General features: G+C 31.8%; 1 protein-coding gene across 1 annotated transcript in view; it reads left to right on the top strand.

The window, feature by feature from the left end:
* The window catches only part of LOC134271201 (uncharacterized), a 20,072-nt gene extending 6,902 nt beyond the window's left edge, over nt 1-13,170 (top strand). Inside the window, exons 3-12 of the mRNA XM_062753445.1 lie at nt 4,518-4,612; nt 6,568-6,639; nt 6,893-7,019; nt 8,415-8,524; nt 8,785-8,856; nt 9,044-9,167; nt 9,650-9,735; nt 11,710-11,781; nt 12,308-12,488; nt 12,908-13,170. Of these exons, the coding sequence (XP_062609429.1) occupies nt 4,518-4,612; nt 6,568-6,639; nt 6,893-7,019; nt 8,415-8,524; nt 8,785-8,856; nt 9,044-9,167; nt 9,650-9,735; nt 11,710-11,781; nt 12,308-12,488; nt 12,908-12,966 (998 nt within the window). The 3' untranslated portion in view covers nt 12,967-13,170. The remainder of the gene's footprint in view (nt 1-4,517; nt 4,613-6,567; nt 6,640-6,892; nt 7,020-8,414; nt 8,525-8,784; nt 8,857-9,043; nt 9,168-9,649; nt 9,736-11,709; nt 11,782-12,307; nt 12,489-12,907) is intronic.
* Nucleotides 13,171-14,800: the final 1,630 nt, after the last annotated feature.

The raw sequence follows: 14,800 nt of genomic DNA, 5'->3' as shown, positions 1-14,800 counted from the left end.
CATTTGAGAAAGCTTAACCGTCGCTATATTGCCGTATGGGGGCATCAGTGTTTCACAAACACATCTTGTTTTAGACGGGTACCTGTAAAGTGCGAAACGAAATAGAAACGAAACGAAACGAACTGAAACGAAACGAAATCTGCCGAAACGAAACGAAATCTACCGAAACGAAACGAAACCTACCGAAACGAAACGAAATCAAAATGAAACGAAACGAAATCAAAACGAAACCTGCCGAAACGAAACGAAACAAAACTATCAAAATGTTGTTTTTTTTTTTTTTTTTTTTTTTTTTTGTAAATCAAGGTGCATGTATTTTATTATAAATGTGCAACTACATGTGGACTTTTTTTTTTACTTCAAATAAAATGCATATACTTCAAGCACTTGTTAATATAAAATTTAATTACCGATAAATTTTCCCTTCTCAGTCTAATGATGCATTTACATGTTTGCAAGCTGCAAATATGCACGAGCGTACTATGCATGTATAGTTTCAATATGTGCATTATTTTATAATTTTTATATCTTACTCTTATTTTCAGTCCTTATTTATCTAGATTCAACATATCTATCAAAATTGATGTGTTACATGTAAAGGCTCGTTTATGTACGGGTCGAAATAAAGTCACTGTACTGTTGTATTGCGAATGTCTTAAAACACAAGATAAACAAGAGACTTAGAGTATTTAGTATTCCATTCCAAAGTGTCTGTTTTTTTTGTTCAATCAGATTATACATGTAACTCCAACCGAAATCTTGTGTATCCTTTCTACGTACATACGTTCCTATTTTTATCGAGGTAATTTTGGAGGAAGAAAGGAGTGGTTTGCAATAAAGAGGCCCGACCATAGACGTCTTAAACGATTTAACTGACAAGTAAAAAGTCTCTCGAAGCGAACGATGTCATTTCTAAGTAGGTAAATTATTCAGTAAGATATTAACAAAATATGACATAGGTGTCGGGAGCGGCGGGGAGGGGGGGGGGGGTAGCCTCCATCCCAACTTTCTTGCAAAGATATATATTACATAGGCATTGAAAACTGGGGTTTACCTTTTTTGTTGGTTAAGCGCCCCCCAACTTTCAATTTCCTTCCGACGCCTATGTAGGAACTTGAAGGGAAACAATTGCCTCTGGTGCTTGAACTATATAAACTTCATATGAAGTAAAAATAGACCATATAAACATTCTGAAAGTTTTGTTTCGTTTCGTTTCGGCAGGTTTCGTTTTAATTTCGTTTCGTTTCGTCTTGATTTCGTTTCGTTTCGGTAGGTTTCGTTTCGTTTCGGTAGATTTCGTTTCGTTTCGGCAGATTTCGTTTCGTTTCAGTTCGTTTCGTTTCGTTTCGTTTCTATTTCGTTTCGCACTTTACAGGTACCCTGTTTTAGACAGCAGCACAAGGTGCACAATTATCATTTAACCTCTCAATCAAATATCAAAAGTAAGACATACAAACGTCACAAGGTTTGTACGGTACGTATTGGAAGCAACTACAGTGGTACCTCATTTATCCGGACGCTTTGGTTCCTAGTTAAATTTCCAGATATGTGAAGTGTTCGGATACCTGAATTACCAGTTAAATAAGACAAAATAATGTTAAAAATTTTTGTTCCGATGAAAAATCGTCCGAATACTGAAGCATTCGGATATATTGCATCCAGATATCTGAAGGTTCACTTTATTAATCATCTAAAACTAAAATTTTAGATGTGAGCATCCAGCAGTGTCTTTGGAAACTAATCTTTCAATTTTGGCTGTATAAAGTAAAAAAGAAACTCTATTGTTTTTGGTGATGAAGTAAATAAAGTTTTTAGTATGCAGTAAATCGACAAAAACCGTGTGTCGCTTCTGATTTGTATTAACAAATAGTAGACTGTCATGCTTGGGGACTCATTCAATTAATTGTAGAATGCTAAGAGTAGAGACAAAAACATTGTGCTGAAAATTACCTTCCATTAATGATAGTGTACCCGAGCTCTTAAGAAAATGGAAATTCGTCTTTTGCTTAATAAAAAGTATTCAACAGCTGCAATACTACAAGTATCTATGATTTTTCCTTTTTATTAAAGACTCATAATACATTGTCATATAGGACTTGTAAAATACTTTTGACTGCATATAAAAAGCTTTACCAAGCTATTTTGAATAGATTAATAGCGAGTGCAGCAAGGGTCGCAAAGCGATGCATGTAACTGCAAGCTCTGATGAAAATGCCTGGGCAAAGAGAAAATTCAGACTACTCCACATTCATTCCTAAGAATTTTTTACCGCAGTAATTTAGATCCACAATGCATCGCTTCATACACAAACTCTAAAGCAACATTCTCACGAGAATAACAACAAAAGTTAAAGGAATAGTAAACTTGTCTTGATTTAATGATTTTATCTGTTTATTGCAGAAAGATATTCATAAACTGATTGAAATCAGCCTTGTTCAGCCTTCCGTTTGGTAAAGCAACATACAAACGACGTCATATGACGTCAGAATGTAATACGCACCGAATGTCACATGCGGATTTACATGTCCAATCTAAATGAAAATGGATAAGTATATGCGCTCGCCCTAACGGTCGCACCGTCAACATATTAAAGCTACATAGTTATTTCAAGCTACAAAATTAATTATCTTAATCAAGAAATTGTTCTGCAGTGTTCTGGACCTGATCTTACCTGGTCAAATGTAAAATGTACATTATCTTCCATCTCCAAGTCGAGTAACTGACAAAATTGAACTGCCACCCCTCTCTGAGAGTTTACTCTTGGACTCTGGTGGATTACCGTAGAATTTAAACTTCTGAGATAGATCACAACGGTGTCAGTAGGCGAGTACCATTTCGGGAGAACGTCAACCATGTCAACAAGGTCAATATACTAAGCAACACGACACATGGCTATACTTTTGCCCGAAAACTATGCCTAATCTGTTCTTGTAGAATCCTTTCAACCAATTTATGTCACTTCACACATATTTTTGCAATAAACATCACAGGATGCATCAAAATAACTTTGCAGCGTGCAGCTAACCATGGAGGCTGCCATTTATTTTTACTAGCGCCACCTATGTAAAATTGCAAAGGGAGATAACTCATTTGAAGAATCTTGACAAAATCTCGATTTTAAACACCTTGTATCTTTTCAATACTTCGTTTGCACAAAAATATTAAAGTAAATTTTTATTAAGCCTTCCATGTTCACTTGAATTATGTATTAAGTTTTTGTACTTCTTCTAGGGTTTTAAAGATATTCTTTTCTGAAATAGGCATTTTTTGCACACTATCTATACAAAATTACACCTCAAGTACTTTATCCCTGGCTATACGAAAAAAGAAGAGTTATAACAAAATCAACTGTTTATATTCATTTTAGACCCAAATGAATATATTAAACCCAATTTTATTGAATTTGAAGATGGTCGATGAATCACCTTTTCTGTACTGTCTGCATGATTTTTACACGGAGCCGTACTTAAATGTTTGAATCAAAATACCAAATTTTAAATAATCCAAAGTATTTTGAAAGTTGAAAAAATAGAAGTTTAAAGTAAATTTAAGATAATCAAAAGACAAAATATGTTACTGAATTTAAGATTGTTAAGCGAAAACTTTCTGAACAAACGATAGATTAATAACTCAAAAGTGAAAAATACAGAAATCGTTTTTGGATATTTGAATTTTGAAGATTTGAGGTAAAAATCAAAAATATCAACAACAACAACAAATAAAATAAAATCTTTTTAGAAATTTGAAAAGTTAGGCTTTTGAACTAATATATTAAAGTTCAATATACCAAATCAGTTTAAGTTTCTTGAAATTTAGATACATGAACTAATATGTTAACATTTTAAAACTGAAAATCTTTTCAGAAATTTGAATTGTTAAGTGTTGCTCATACCGCGTAGGATTCTTTTACAATTGTAAGAATCAGCGCCATGGATTCTGTATTTGTTGTCATTTCTCGTAACGTACATTGTATAAAAGGCATATAATTTCCAATAGTTTTTTCATTGAAGCAGTGTACACCTTTCCCCACTCTTTAATAACATACTTATTTTAAAAAGGTGAGTAGAATATTTTGTAATGTGCAACCTCCCTGAAGATGGAATATGTACTTTTTTCTTTGATATAGATTAAAATGAGCAATGATTTCTCTTAACAGTAATATATAAAATGTAGGTTTATTATTTTCAGAAAAATATTGTTCAATTCCTTTAATATTTGAGAGAAGTAAAATTAAAAAAAAAAAAACCTAATTTTTCTTGCTGAATAATATGTAAAGAAGGTCATTAATGATTTATTTGCCATGAAAGATTGATAAGATATCTGCAAAGCATGACAAGACCTTCAGTAGACCTTTAGAAATCAATTTGAGAGGAATTACTTCTATGTCCATTCAACTAATTATTTTATAAATAATTGATGTACATTAATAAGACAACAATCAAAAAATCGCTATATAAAAAATTATGAAATTTCACTCACCTCCTTTCTTTTAAAATTGTATCTAACTTTTTCTACAGTTGTATTTTCTGCCAACAGTAATTGTTTTACTTGCAATGACGTTTCGAATATGCACTTGTGCAGCATAACAACAACAACATGTGGCGATGGTGAGGTAATTTTTTTAATCAACTTTTATGTTTTGGATAAACAGAAAAAAATGTAGACATGCTTGTTTTTGTAAATATATCATTCGTTCTATGTTACAATTATTAATAAGGCCCCACATATACATGGTACAAGGTCAATAAATTTGCACATATCTTATAACTGTAAGTTAATTTAAGTGAATGTAAGTATGTACATTTAATATAAGTAAAAATAAATATAGACTTCTGGTTTGATAGAAAATTATTTCTCATTAAAAATTACCAAAAAATTTGAGCCTACGTGAAAATACAACGTATTACAGGCGCTCTTTGATAAATTCATTATCATTATCATTCGAAAATTCTAAATGAATGTAAATGAAAATGTTTCGAGAATCGGTGAAACTTTTTGCCTGTAACTATGTCAAGTCCCTGGATCCTATGGACACAATTCTGTAGACAGTGTGGTTCTGCTTTTCCAGCATTGTTTTGATTTTATAAATATGTAGCAATATTGTCGCCAAACTGCACATTACTTCATTTCTCAGTAAAAACATTTTAATCAATAAGTGAATTCCAACATCACAGTAACTTTACTCAAAGATTACAATTGTTTCTCTTTCAAATATAGTCGCCCGCGTGGCGTAGTGGTTAGAGCGTCTGATCTAGAGTCGCGAAGTAAGGAGTCAATCCTTACGTCGCGGGTTCGAATCCCACTGTGGGATGTGGAGACCGGTCCTTCGGATGAGACCGTATAAACCGAGGCCCCGTGTCGCAGTAGGTGCTGGCACGAAAAAGATCCCTCACTGCTCAAAGGCCTTAAGTGCTGATCATAGGACAAAATTTGTAGCCCTCCACCGGCAAGTGGTGGCGTCTCCATATGAGTGAAAAATTCTCGAGAGGGACGTTAAACAACATACAATCAATCAATTAATCTTTCAAATATAAGCAAAGTTATTAACTAAAACATAATATTTTGAAAAAGACAGCTAGTAATTTTTTAACATTGTATTTGTATTCACATAACCCTTTACTCGAAGAAACAAGATGTGTTTGTGAAAAACTTATGCCCCCGTATGGCAACATAGCAGAGATTAAACTTTTCTTTCATGCAAATTTGATTAATTGGTACCAAAAATTGGGTATTCCCATTGGAAAACAATTAAAGAATTTGAAAGTTGGCCAATGCTTAAGTTTTTTTCAATAAGTACAAAAATTTCCAAGGTCAAGGTAATTGGTATCCAATGAAAGTCTTGCCATAAAGAATACTTATGTAGAGTATGGAAGCGCTAGCCCTAACCGTTCAGAAGTTATGGCCAGGTTTTTTTTTTAAAAAAGGTCAAACTCAAAGGTCAAGGGGTCAAAGTTCTTGGTATTCAATGAAGGGACGTCTCACAAGGATTACATTTGTAAAGTATGAAAGCCCTATCCCTCATCGTTCAAAAGTTATGGCCAAGTTTAAAGGTTTTTCACAAGTATGGAAATCTACTAGGTCAAGGTCAAAGGGTAGAGGTTGTTGGTATCCAATGAAAGGTCTTTCAACAAAGAATACATTTGTGAAGTATAAATGTCCTGGTATAAACTGGTTCAAAAGATATGTCTAAAGAAAAAGTTAAAATTTTTCATGTAAAAGTGGGTCAAACTCCAAAATCAAGGACAAAAGGTCAAATTTGGTGGTACTCAAAGAAAGGTCTTATCAAAAGAAATACACATGTGAAATATGAAAGTCATACCTCCACTAAATGAAAAGTTATGGACAAGATTAACGTTTTTTCGGACAAATAGACAAACAGGGAGCAAAGAGACGGACTACGGGCACGAAAAAACTATATACCCCCGAAACTTCGTTTACAAGGGGCATAAAAATAAAGGGTATACGATTATATGTACTCCATAAATTATAATTCTGTATAATTTGGATATCGCTTCACAATAAAAAATACCTTCAACTTACAATTTTAATATCATGCCTGATTTTAAGGAGTGCTACCTCGAGAAAGTCACAACAGAAAACTTGGAAGTTCACATTAATGCCGGTTGTAGAAGTAAACAGGTTAGAAATATAATAATTTATACATAATATTGTTAATTAAAATCCTTTCTATTTGAATTCTTTTAATTAAAAAAAATCCTTTTTTCTACTCATTATAAACATTTAATGCAATAATTTTAAGTTACAATTTAAACAAAATAAGTAGCAATTAAATGAATATATATCTAAGATTACAATGGTTTGCATGAAAATGTACATAATATTACAATTGAAGACATTGTTAATGTTTCTTGAATTAAAAAATGTAATTTAGGTTTGTGATATTTTGGCGTCTCTTGGTGGAAGGCGAAGGGATATTGTGAACTGTGCCGAATGTTGTGTTAACCCTCCTGGCGCTTCAGAACCTTGTAATTCAAGACTGTGTGGTCAGCAGCCTCTTGGTAAGGCACGTACTTTTCATGTCATAGAATCGAAATGTTTGTCCACTTTTGGGTTAAAACAGTGGTGGTTTGATGTAGCGGTTGCTTTCATGTATTGCTACCAATTTCGTTATAGTATTTCTATGCAGAATTAAAAAAAAATCCAGATTTGTTTTACATTTCAAAAATAAAGAATTTAATCTACATGTGCAGTGTATTTCATACATTTTTGAACGTATATATACTCCTTTATTTTTTCTTTCAGACTCTGTTTTGTTTAAATTTGCTGAAACTTAATTTTTTTCTTTGTCGTAATTATGATTTACAAAATAAAATAAACTTGATATTATTAATCATATTAGATTTTCAAGAGATGATATTTTAAATATTTAAAAATAAATCTCTTATTTTAACTAAATCGACAAATAAATTGTTTTGAAATCAATAAAAAAGGGAGACATTTCGCCATAAAACAAAAATATGGAAATTAAAGTAAAGCAATTTATGGGCCGCGAAAATTCATTCATAATTTAATCAATATATTTATGTTTTCGGGGTAGAGAGGTAAAACGTAAGATTTAAAATATAAATAAAAACCTTATAAATGTTATTGCGTTTAATGCATGTTGTTTGTTGTTAAACACCCTTCTCGAGAATTTTTCACTCACATGGAGACATGGAGAAATTTTACCCTATTCTCGGCACACAGAGCCATTGAGAAGTGAGGGAACTTTTTCGTGCCAGCACCTACTGCGACATAAGGTTTCATCAGAAGGACCGGTATCCACGTCCCACAGTGGGATTCGAACTCGCAACGAAAGGATTGACTCCTTACTTGGCGACTCTAAGACAGACGATCTAACCACTGCGCAACGCGAGCGTATAATGTTTAAATCAACACACAGACTTGTCAAGTGAGCATAATTTCTTGAAGCGCACAATAAGTGGTTTTTTTTTATCTACATAAATTCAAATGAAAACGTTTTTAAAAAAAAGAAAAGAAGATAGGACATTTTAACCTTGATACTGTATCAAAACACAGTATAGTTAAGAAGTGTGCACAATTAGATAGAGAAGGGACGGTTTTAACCTAATGTAATTTAATTAATAAATCATCATTGCACAGAACATCTTATTGTTTTTAAGAACCATCGAATGATATCGATGTACATAACAAAATGTATGCTTATTTTATCCCTCAAAATTTGTTATTAGAGATCAAAATGTAAATTCGGTGGTACTTTTCCAAGTTTCTCTTAATGTTCCAAGGTTAATGGGAAATAATTGTTTGATTGATAATTTGTTGTTTTACGCCCTGTTCAATTTTTTTTCACTCAAAGAGATGTCACCATATACCAATGAACTAAAGGAACTAATAACAATAGAATGTGCTTAATACTTACCAATTCCTGACAGTTACAACTGTGTCACCTTCAGCTGTACCAGGACTGAAATGCATGAGTTGTCATCATGCCCTTTCTATTCACGAATGCAGGAAAACAACAGTGGATTGTCAGCACAACGAGGTGATTATAACTGCTTGCTTTGATGCAGTCACACAGAAAGTCTATAATCTAATGTAAGAATTTTCAAATGAAATTATAGGCACTCTATTGACATACATTTTTTATATAGTTCTATTTCCTGGGAATGGAAATAATGGAAATTGTTTAATCAGCTGACTACTAGTATTCCTTTATTCAAACCTGAAAAGGTCTACACTGTTTTCGATATAATTTCATGTATGCATGTATGCAGAGTTACAAAAACGTCAGATCTTTTTTAGGAATGTTATTTTGAATCCGTTACAACAACTGATCTTAAAGTAAAGTTCAATGCTGGATGCAGAAGTAGAGCGGTATGTTCACATATTTAGACATGAAGGGTCATTCGTTAAATTTCATAATTAAGCATTCACTTAGCTAAAGCAATGTAAAATATTATATCAAGGGAGATGACCGAATATCAATGAATAATTATTACATGGTTATATTGGATGATCAATAATTAAGGATAACACCCGGCATTCTGATATTACGTTATAGGTATGCAATTTGATGAGTTCACTCGGACCAAAAATTGGCAAAAGAGATTTGGTAAATTGTGCTGAGTGTTGCAGTGACCCTCCAGACAGTGATGGACCCTGTAATACAAGATTATGTGGTGAAAGTAAGAATTGAGAGCAAGTTAATATTTTCTAAGTTTGCTCTTTATAAAAAACAGTATTCAATGAAACAATGAAAATCAGGAGACAAATAAAAAAACCTAAGTATTTGTTAACCGGTATTTTTAAAGTACCTTAAATTAATCCCTTGTACATATCCTAAATGCACAGTATGATGAACAATTATTGAGTGGTACCTATACTCGAAGTTGAATTATTTTTTTTAAGTCATGTTTAAATTATATGTCTATTCTAAAAATAAATAGGATACAGTGTTTTTTTCGTTTTTAGTGTACAATATTAATTGTTGATTGTAAACAAGCGATTTTACTCTACCAGTAAATTAAGTTCTACTTAGCAGAAATTCTTATACAGTATGTGCAAAAATACAATGCTTAAGCATTTGTCTTGGATGACTCAAAATAATTTAATTTGTACAATGATATTTTGTTATTATTATCTATTAATAGAAGAATAAATCTTACAGGCTCTGCTCCACGCTGCTTAGTGTGTAATGGTCTACAGACCTCTAGAGCAGATTGTAAGTCCTCGGCTATTTGCCCTCAAAATCAGGTAAAAAAAAATTGCCAAGTACCAGCAATCATATTTTGCACCAATAAATTCTATACTAAACAAAAAAAGAAACGCATAATCAGATTAAACTTGATAATCTAAGTTTTCAGTTTAATATTTAATTTTTTAAAAGTGAATGTAGAGGGTTTTGATAAAAATCAAACATGCCCTGTGTTGCCAGTAGAAAGGGAAGTTTATGTCAGTGTCGAGCCAGCAAATTCTGGGCCATACTGTCTAAAACAGTCCATATGTCCTTTGCCATGTCTATGCGCTGGTGGATTTCCAATGTATGGATATTGTGCACGAATACCAGCTCCTATCAGTCTATTGCGAACAATTTATGGACTTATATGCTGATTTTTTCATCCAGCAATTATAGCAGCAGTTTTTACAGCAATTGTGAATCGCATGAGGTGCTTAAAAAAGAGGGGGGGGTCTGACGGTGCTGCCTGGGTGTGGTTAACTGCGGATTGCCAATTATTGGTCTTCTGACATTAGTTAAGCGACTGCAAAGCCCATTGATGTATTCCAAATGCGGTTGCAACTTCCTGTTGCGTAGCTCTGTTTGATATCATCGTTAGTCTGGTTGTGTTATTCTTTGTTTCGGCGTGGCATTGCAGCATCTACACGGCAGTCAAATCTTTAATATGGGTTTAATTGGGGTGTTTATAGTTTCTCTAAATCCAAAATATCAAAGAAAATATCCGATTTAGAAGAGATCATGAAAAATACTACTTTCAAAAACACATTTATTCAAGGGAGATTATTCACCACTGGGGATTTAAAACCCCATGTTGTCCTTTAAATAGGTCACAGGTATCCAATGATATGAATGATAGTTGTTCCAACTACTTTTTAAAAATTTCATTGACGATTTAACCAATATGCGTTTCTTTTTTTGTTGAGTATAGTATAGAATAAAAAATGTAGAAATGAAATTAACAGTTTCATAAAATTTCACCACAGTAAAAATGCTTGAAAAAAAGACGAAAAATGATGATTTTACAAGTATATTATAAAAGTCCATTTGATGTTCAGGATGACGTTTACTTAGGTTTCAGAGAACGGAAAGAAAATTTTATAAAGTATAATATATTAAATAAAAAATTGTTCAAAATAGATAAAATAAGCAAGTTTTAGCTTACTCATAATTAATTAAACAATTTGATATTTTATTATTTGAAGAAAATATGCAGGAACAAATGTCATTGCATGGTAATGCAGAGGGAATTTGAACTAAATGTTTAATTTTTAATTTTTGTCATTTTTTTTTCTTCATTTTTTTGCGATATTAATCACAATGTAAAGCTGACATGCATTTTTAGACATCATTTTTCAAATGTGATATGTGTTCAAGCTCATAAATTAGTTCCTATAATTGAATGCGATGAAATAAAGAAATTGAAAAATATGAACAAAAACCATTTCAGGCAACATATTTCAATAATTTGATCATTGACCCCATATAATGTTAATACCATGAGAAACAGGACAACAAAAGTAACATGGGGCTATAGATAATTAAGAGTTCTTATCATTCAGATTTTTGTAGTATTCAATTAAGCAATTAACAATGGGAAAAATGTAGATATGACAGATGAAATTCGGACTGTAATAATTATCAAGTTTAATTTATGACCCAAACTCTAATGATTTCTTTATATGAAGCAACGCTGTTCCATTGCTATAATAATTTATTATTTAAAGAGTTTTCTTGCTTGTAATATTTTGTGGGTGAACAAATGGTCATAGTGTGAAAAATTGGGATATTTCCCGAGAAATTCTAAGAGGCCACTAGCATGAAAAGTAGGTCATTGACCCAGTTATTTGAAAGTGAAATTTAACACAAGAATCATAGGTGTACAATGCGTAATAAGTGGGGGTTGTTGTTCTCATCAGTGGAACTTTTAGTTATCTGAGTAAAGGTACACCTTAAAAATCTTCAATTTAGCTCATAAATTTATTTTTGTATAGACATGTTACAATGGGGTACGTATTGTTGGTTCCTCGTCCCTTCAGTACGTGTATGGTTGTGAAGAAGAGCAGGTTTGTTATCTATACGTTAGGCCTATGTGTATCCTAAACAGATCTTCATTTTAAGTTTGACATACCTATTTTAACCTGTATTTATTAAAATGTGGGTTAGACAAGAGAATTTAGCCCTGTCAATCTTGTAATAGTTTTAAAGCCTTTACATGCAATTTTCTCAAAATAGCATTAAAATAGGAAAAATACTGGTTTCTTTACTCAATGATTATTTGGTAGTATTCTAACTCTTATTTTAATTTAAATATGATTTTATCAAATGTTTTTAAAGATGTTTTGTGTACTTTTTAAAAGTTTTTAAAAGAAAACTATTTTTTCTTCGAGCACTTTTGAAATCATTGCTTCATTTTACTTTTTGCATTGAATCATGTCAAGATATTACATATGAATATGTGAATAGTCACAAATTAAATAAACTCTTAATGTTTTCATTAGAAATGTAACATAATTATAAAAGTTTTTTAAAAACTCGATTCCATGAATTACTTTAACCTCTTTCATTTTGGTAAAAAAAATTATTATTTAGACTTGCCAAGCATTCGCTAAGAATTATCATCATTATCACAACAATCAGCATGTCGGTAGATCCGTGCCCGATAGATCCGCATCCGGTAGATCCGTCTCCAATGATGGCGGAGTAATCGTATGTGATTCTTGTTGTAAAGACGACATGTGTAACGCCCAGGATTGCTTTGCTTTATTGAAAAGTAAGACACATACTCACTTGTTCTGTGTATTTATGCTTTAGACCAAACACCGAAAAAAATCTGACAAACACAATATTTAAATACTACTTGAAATGTAATTTAAATGATAAACTCCATAAGCCTGTTTTAAACGATTTAAAGGAAGATAAAGGTGATAGGAATACATCTTTTACAAAGTATTTTATATATAGAGGGAAAATTTCGCCCCCGTTTTATTTTCGCCCTATTTAAGGTGGATGAATTTAAAACGGGGCGAATCAACAGACCACAGCATAATTTTTTAACATAACTGTGACTGGGTGAATTTAAAACGGGGCAGAATTGTTTGCAAGAGTAAAAGGGCGAAAATAACCCTGTATACAATATTCATCATGAATAATTCAGAAAGCATAACATGGTATTTTTTGTTTTATTTGTAGATATGACAGTAAATATGTTTGATACAACACAAATGCAGACCGGTAATGTCATTGGATAATCTCTGTCTAATTATAATGAAATAAACAATTTTCTGTAAAGTATATATTTTTAAAGACAAGTGCATACAAAAGTTTGATGTGGCATTTGAAAGACAGACTTAAAATGTATGATGTTAAGGCAGAAGAAACTATTTAGGGAATCAATGGACTAATTTCTTGCGAAAAATATACCATGGATATCGTTTTAAGCTTTCCTTTATTCGCTGGAGAGTTTTTATATTTTTGATAAGGCTATCGCTATTAACTGGTATTTGAAACAAAACTGAGAATATATATAGTATACGTGCTTTGTTTGATACAACCATTGGAAGCTGCATAAATCTTTCACTCATAGATGATGCTTACCAAAAATATTTTTCCTCTGTATCTATCAGCTAATCTCAACCATTTTGACCTATATAATCTATCAATGACGGAAAAGAATATATTTGAATGTCAGTGTGTCTGCCCTCTGGGGCCTGAGCCAGCCTAAATCAGTCTGCAAAAGTCCTTCTTAACATCAAGCAATTAAATGATAGTAATAAATAGTCTCTTAACACCGATTTTGAAATTCATGATCCTATAGGATTACGGGTTTTGTTACCGGGTTCTTAAATTTGAAATGATTATTTTGCATTATTTAATTATATATATCTCGACAATATCGCTAAATCCAGCAAAATAATTCCCATTTGTACTATATTATACTCTTTGAATCCTTTGTAGTGTTCTATTTTATGAGATGACCGTAAAACCGCTTTTGAGTTTTTCTGTTCACTTTATGACATATTGTAATATTTAATACTTTCTTGCATTATGTGTTGTTAACATCATTCATCTTGCATGTAAATAGCAAATGTTTTGAAGGATATACTGCATTCCAATTAAGTAACTGAAAAAGTCAAGAGTTAAACCTTTCTAAAATTTACCTTTACAATACTCAAGGGACGACTTTTTTTACCAAAAAAAAAAAAGAAAAAGAAAAAAAGAACCACAAGCAAGGGGAAGAAAAATTAATCCTAATGTTATTTTATCCTAATTATATCGTAATCACTCTTCTGCAGCTGTATTTACATTTCAATACTTTAAAATTCAGACAGCAGTGCAATTTGGGAGATATTTAAAGATTAATACACTAAATGCAATTAAAATCTGTTGAAAAAATACAATGCTATGTTGTGTTGTGTTCTGTCTTTGTAGACATGTAAATTTCTGGCAGACAAATTCAGCAAGGCCTCCTACAAAGTGTGCATTACATCATAATACGTTCAAAACAATAGATCACTGATTCTTAACTGAAATGATTCATATGAAAGATAATAAAAACCCACATCTTATTTCTATGTATATACTGATCATTTTAAGAGACAGCTACTGGATGAAATATCATAATGATTTTTTTTTAAAGTTTTGAGGTAGAAACAACTTAAAGGTATACGAGATATAACAAGACATATACAATTTTAGTAGGAGTTCACAAGGACATTGTAAAGAAAGGCAAACTCATAACGATACAAAGATATACAATTTTAGGGTAGGCTGGTTGTCATTTTCAACTTCATTGAAATAAACATTACCTTTTCGTTTAAAATTTTGAAATATTTATATCGTGGCTGAAGTTAAATACAGTAAAAGTCAGACTTCACGGATTAATACTGTTAGCTTAAGTTTAATACAGTAAACGATGAGTTACTGTGGTAAGCTATAGTCTAAGAAATGTTTACTCTTGTAAATTAATGTGTGAATGTTTATTTTTAACAATTTACCTATTCTGCCATTTATAAAAATAATTCCACATCTAAGGATATCAATTAAATGATACACATAGTTGTTTTCTAAATCTTAAATCCACAA

This window comes from Saccostrea cucullata, unplaced genomic scaffold (assembly GCF_032062105.1).
Source record: "Saccostrea cucullata isolate Sc308-1 unplaced genomic scaffold, CSIRO_AGI_Scuc_v1 ctg986, whole genome shotgun sequence".
In the NCBI taxonomy this organism is placed as follows: domain Eukaryota; kingdom Metazoa; phylum Mollusca; class Bivalvia; order Ostreida; family Ostreidae; genus Saccostrea; species Saccostrea cuccullata.
The sequence above is the reverse complement of the archived record's forward strand: the minus strand, read 5'-3'. Positions and strand labels throughout refer to the sequence as shown.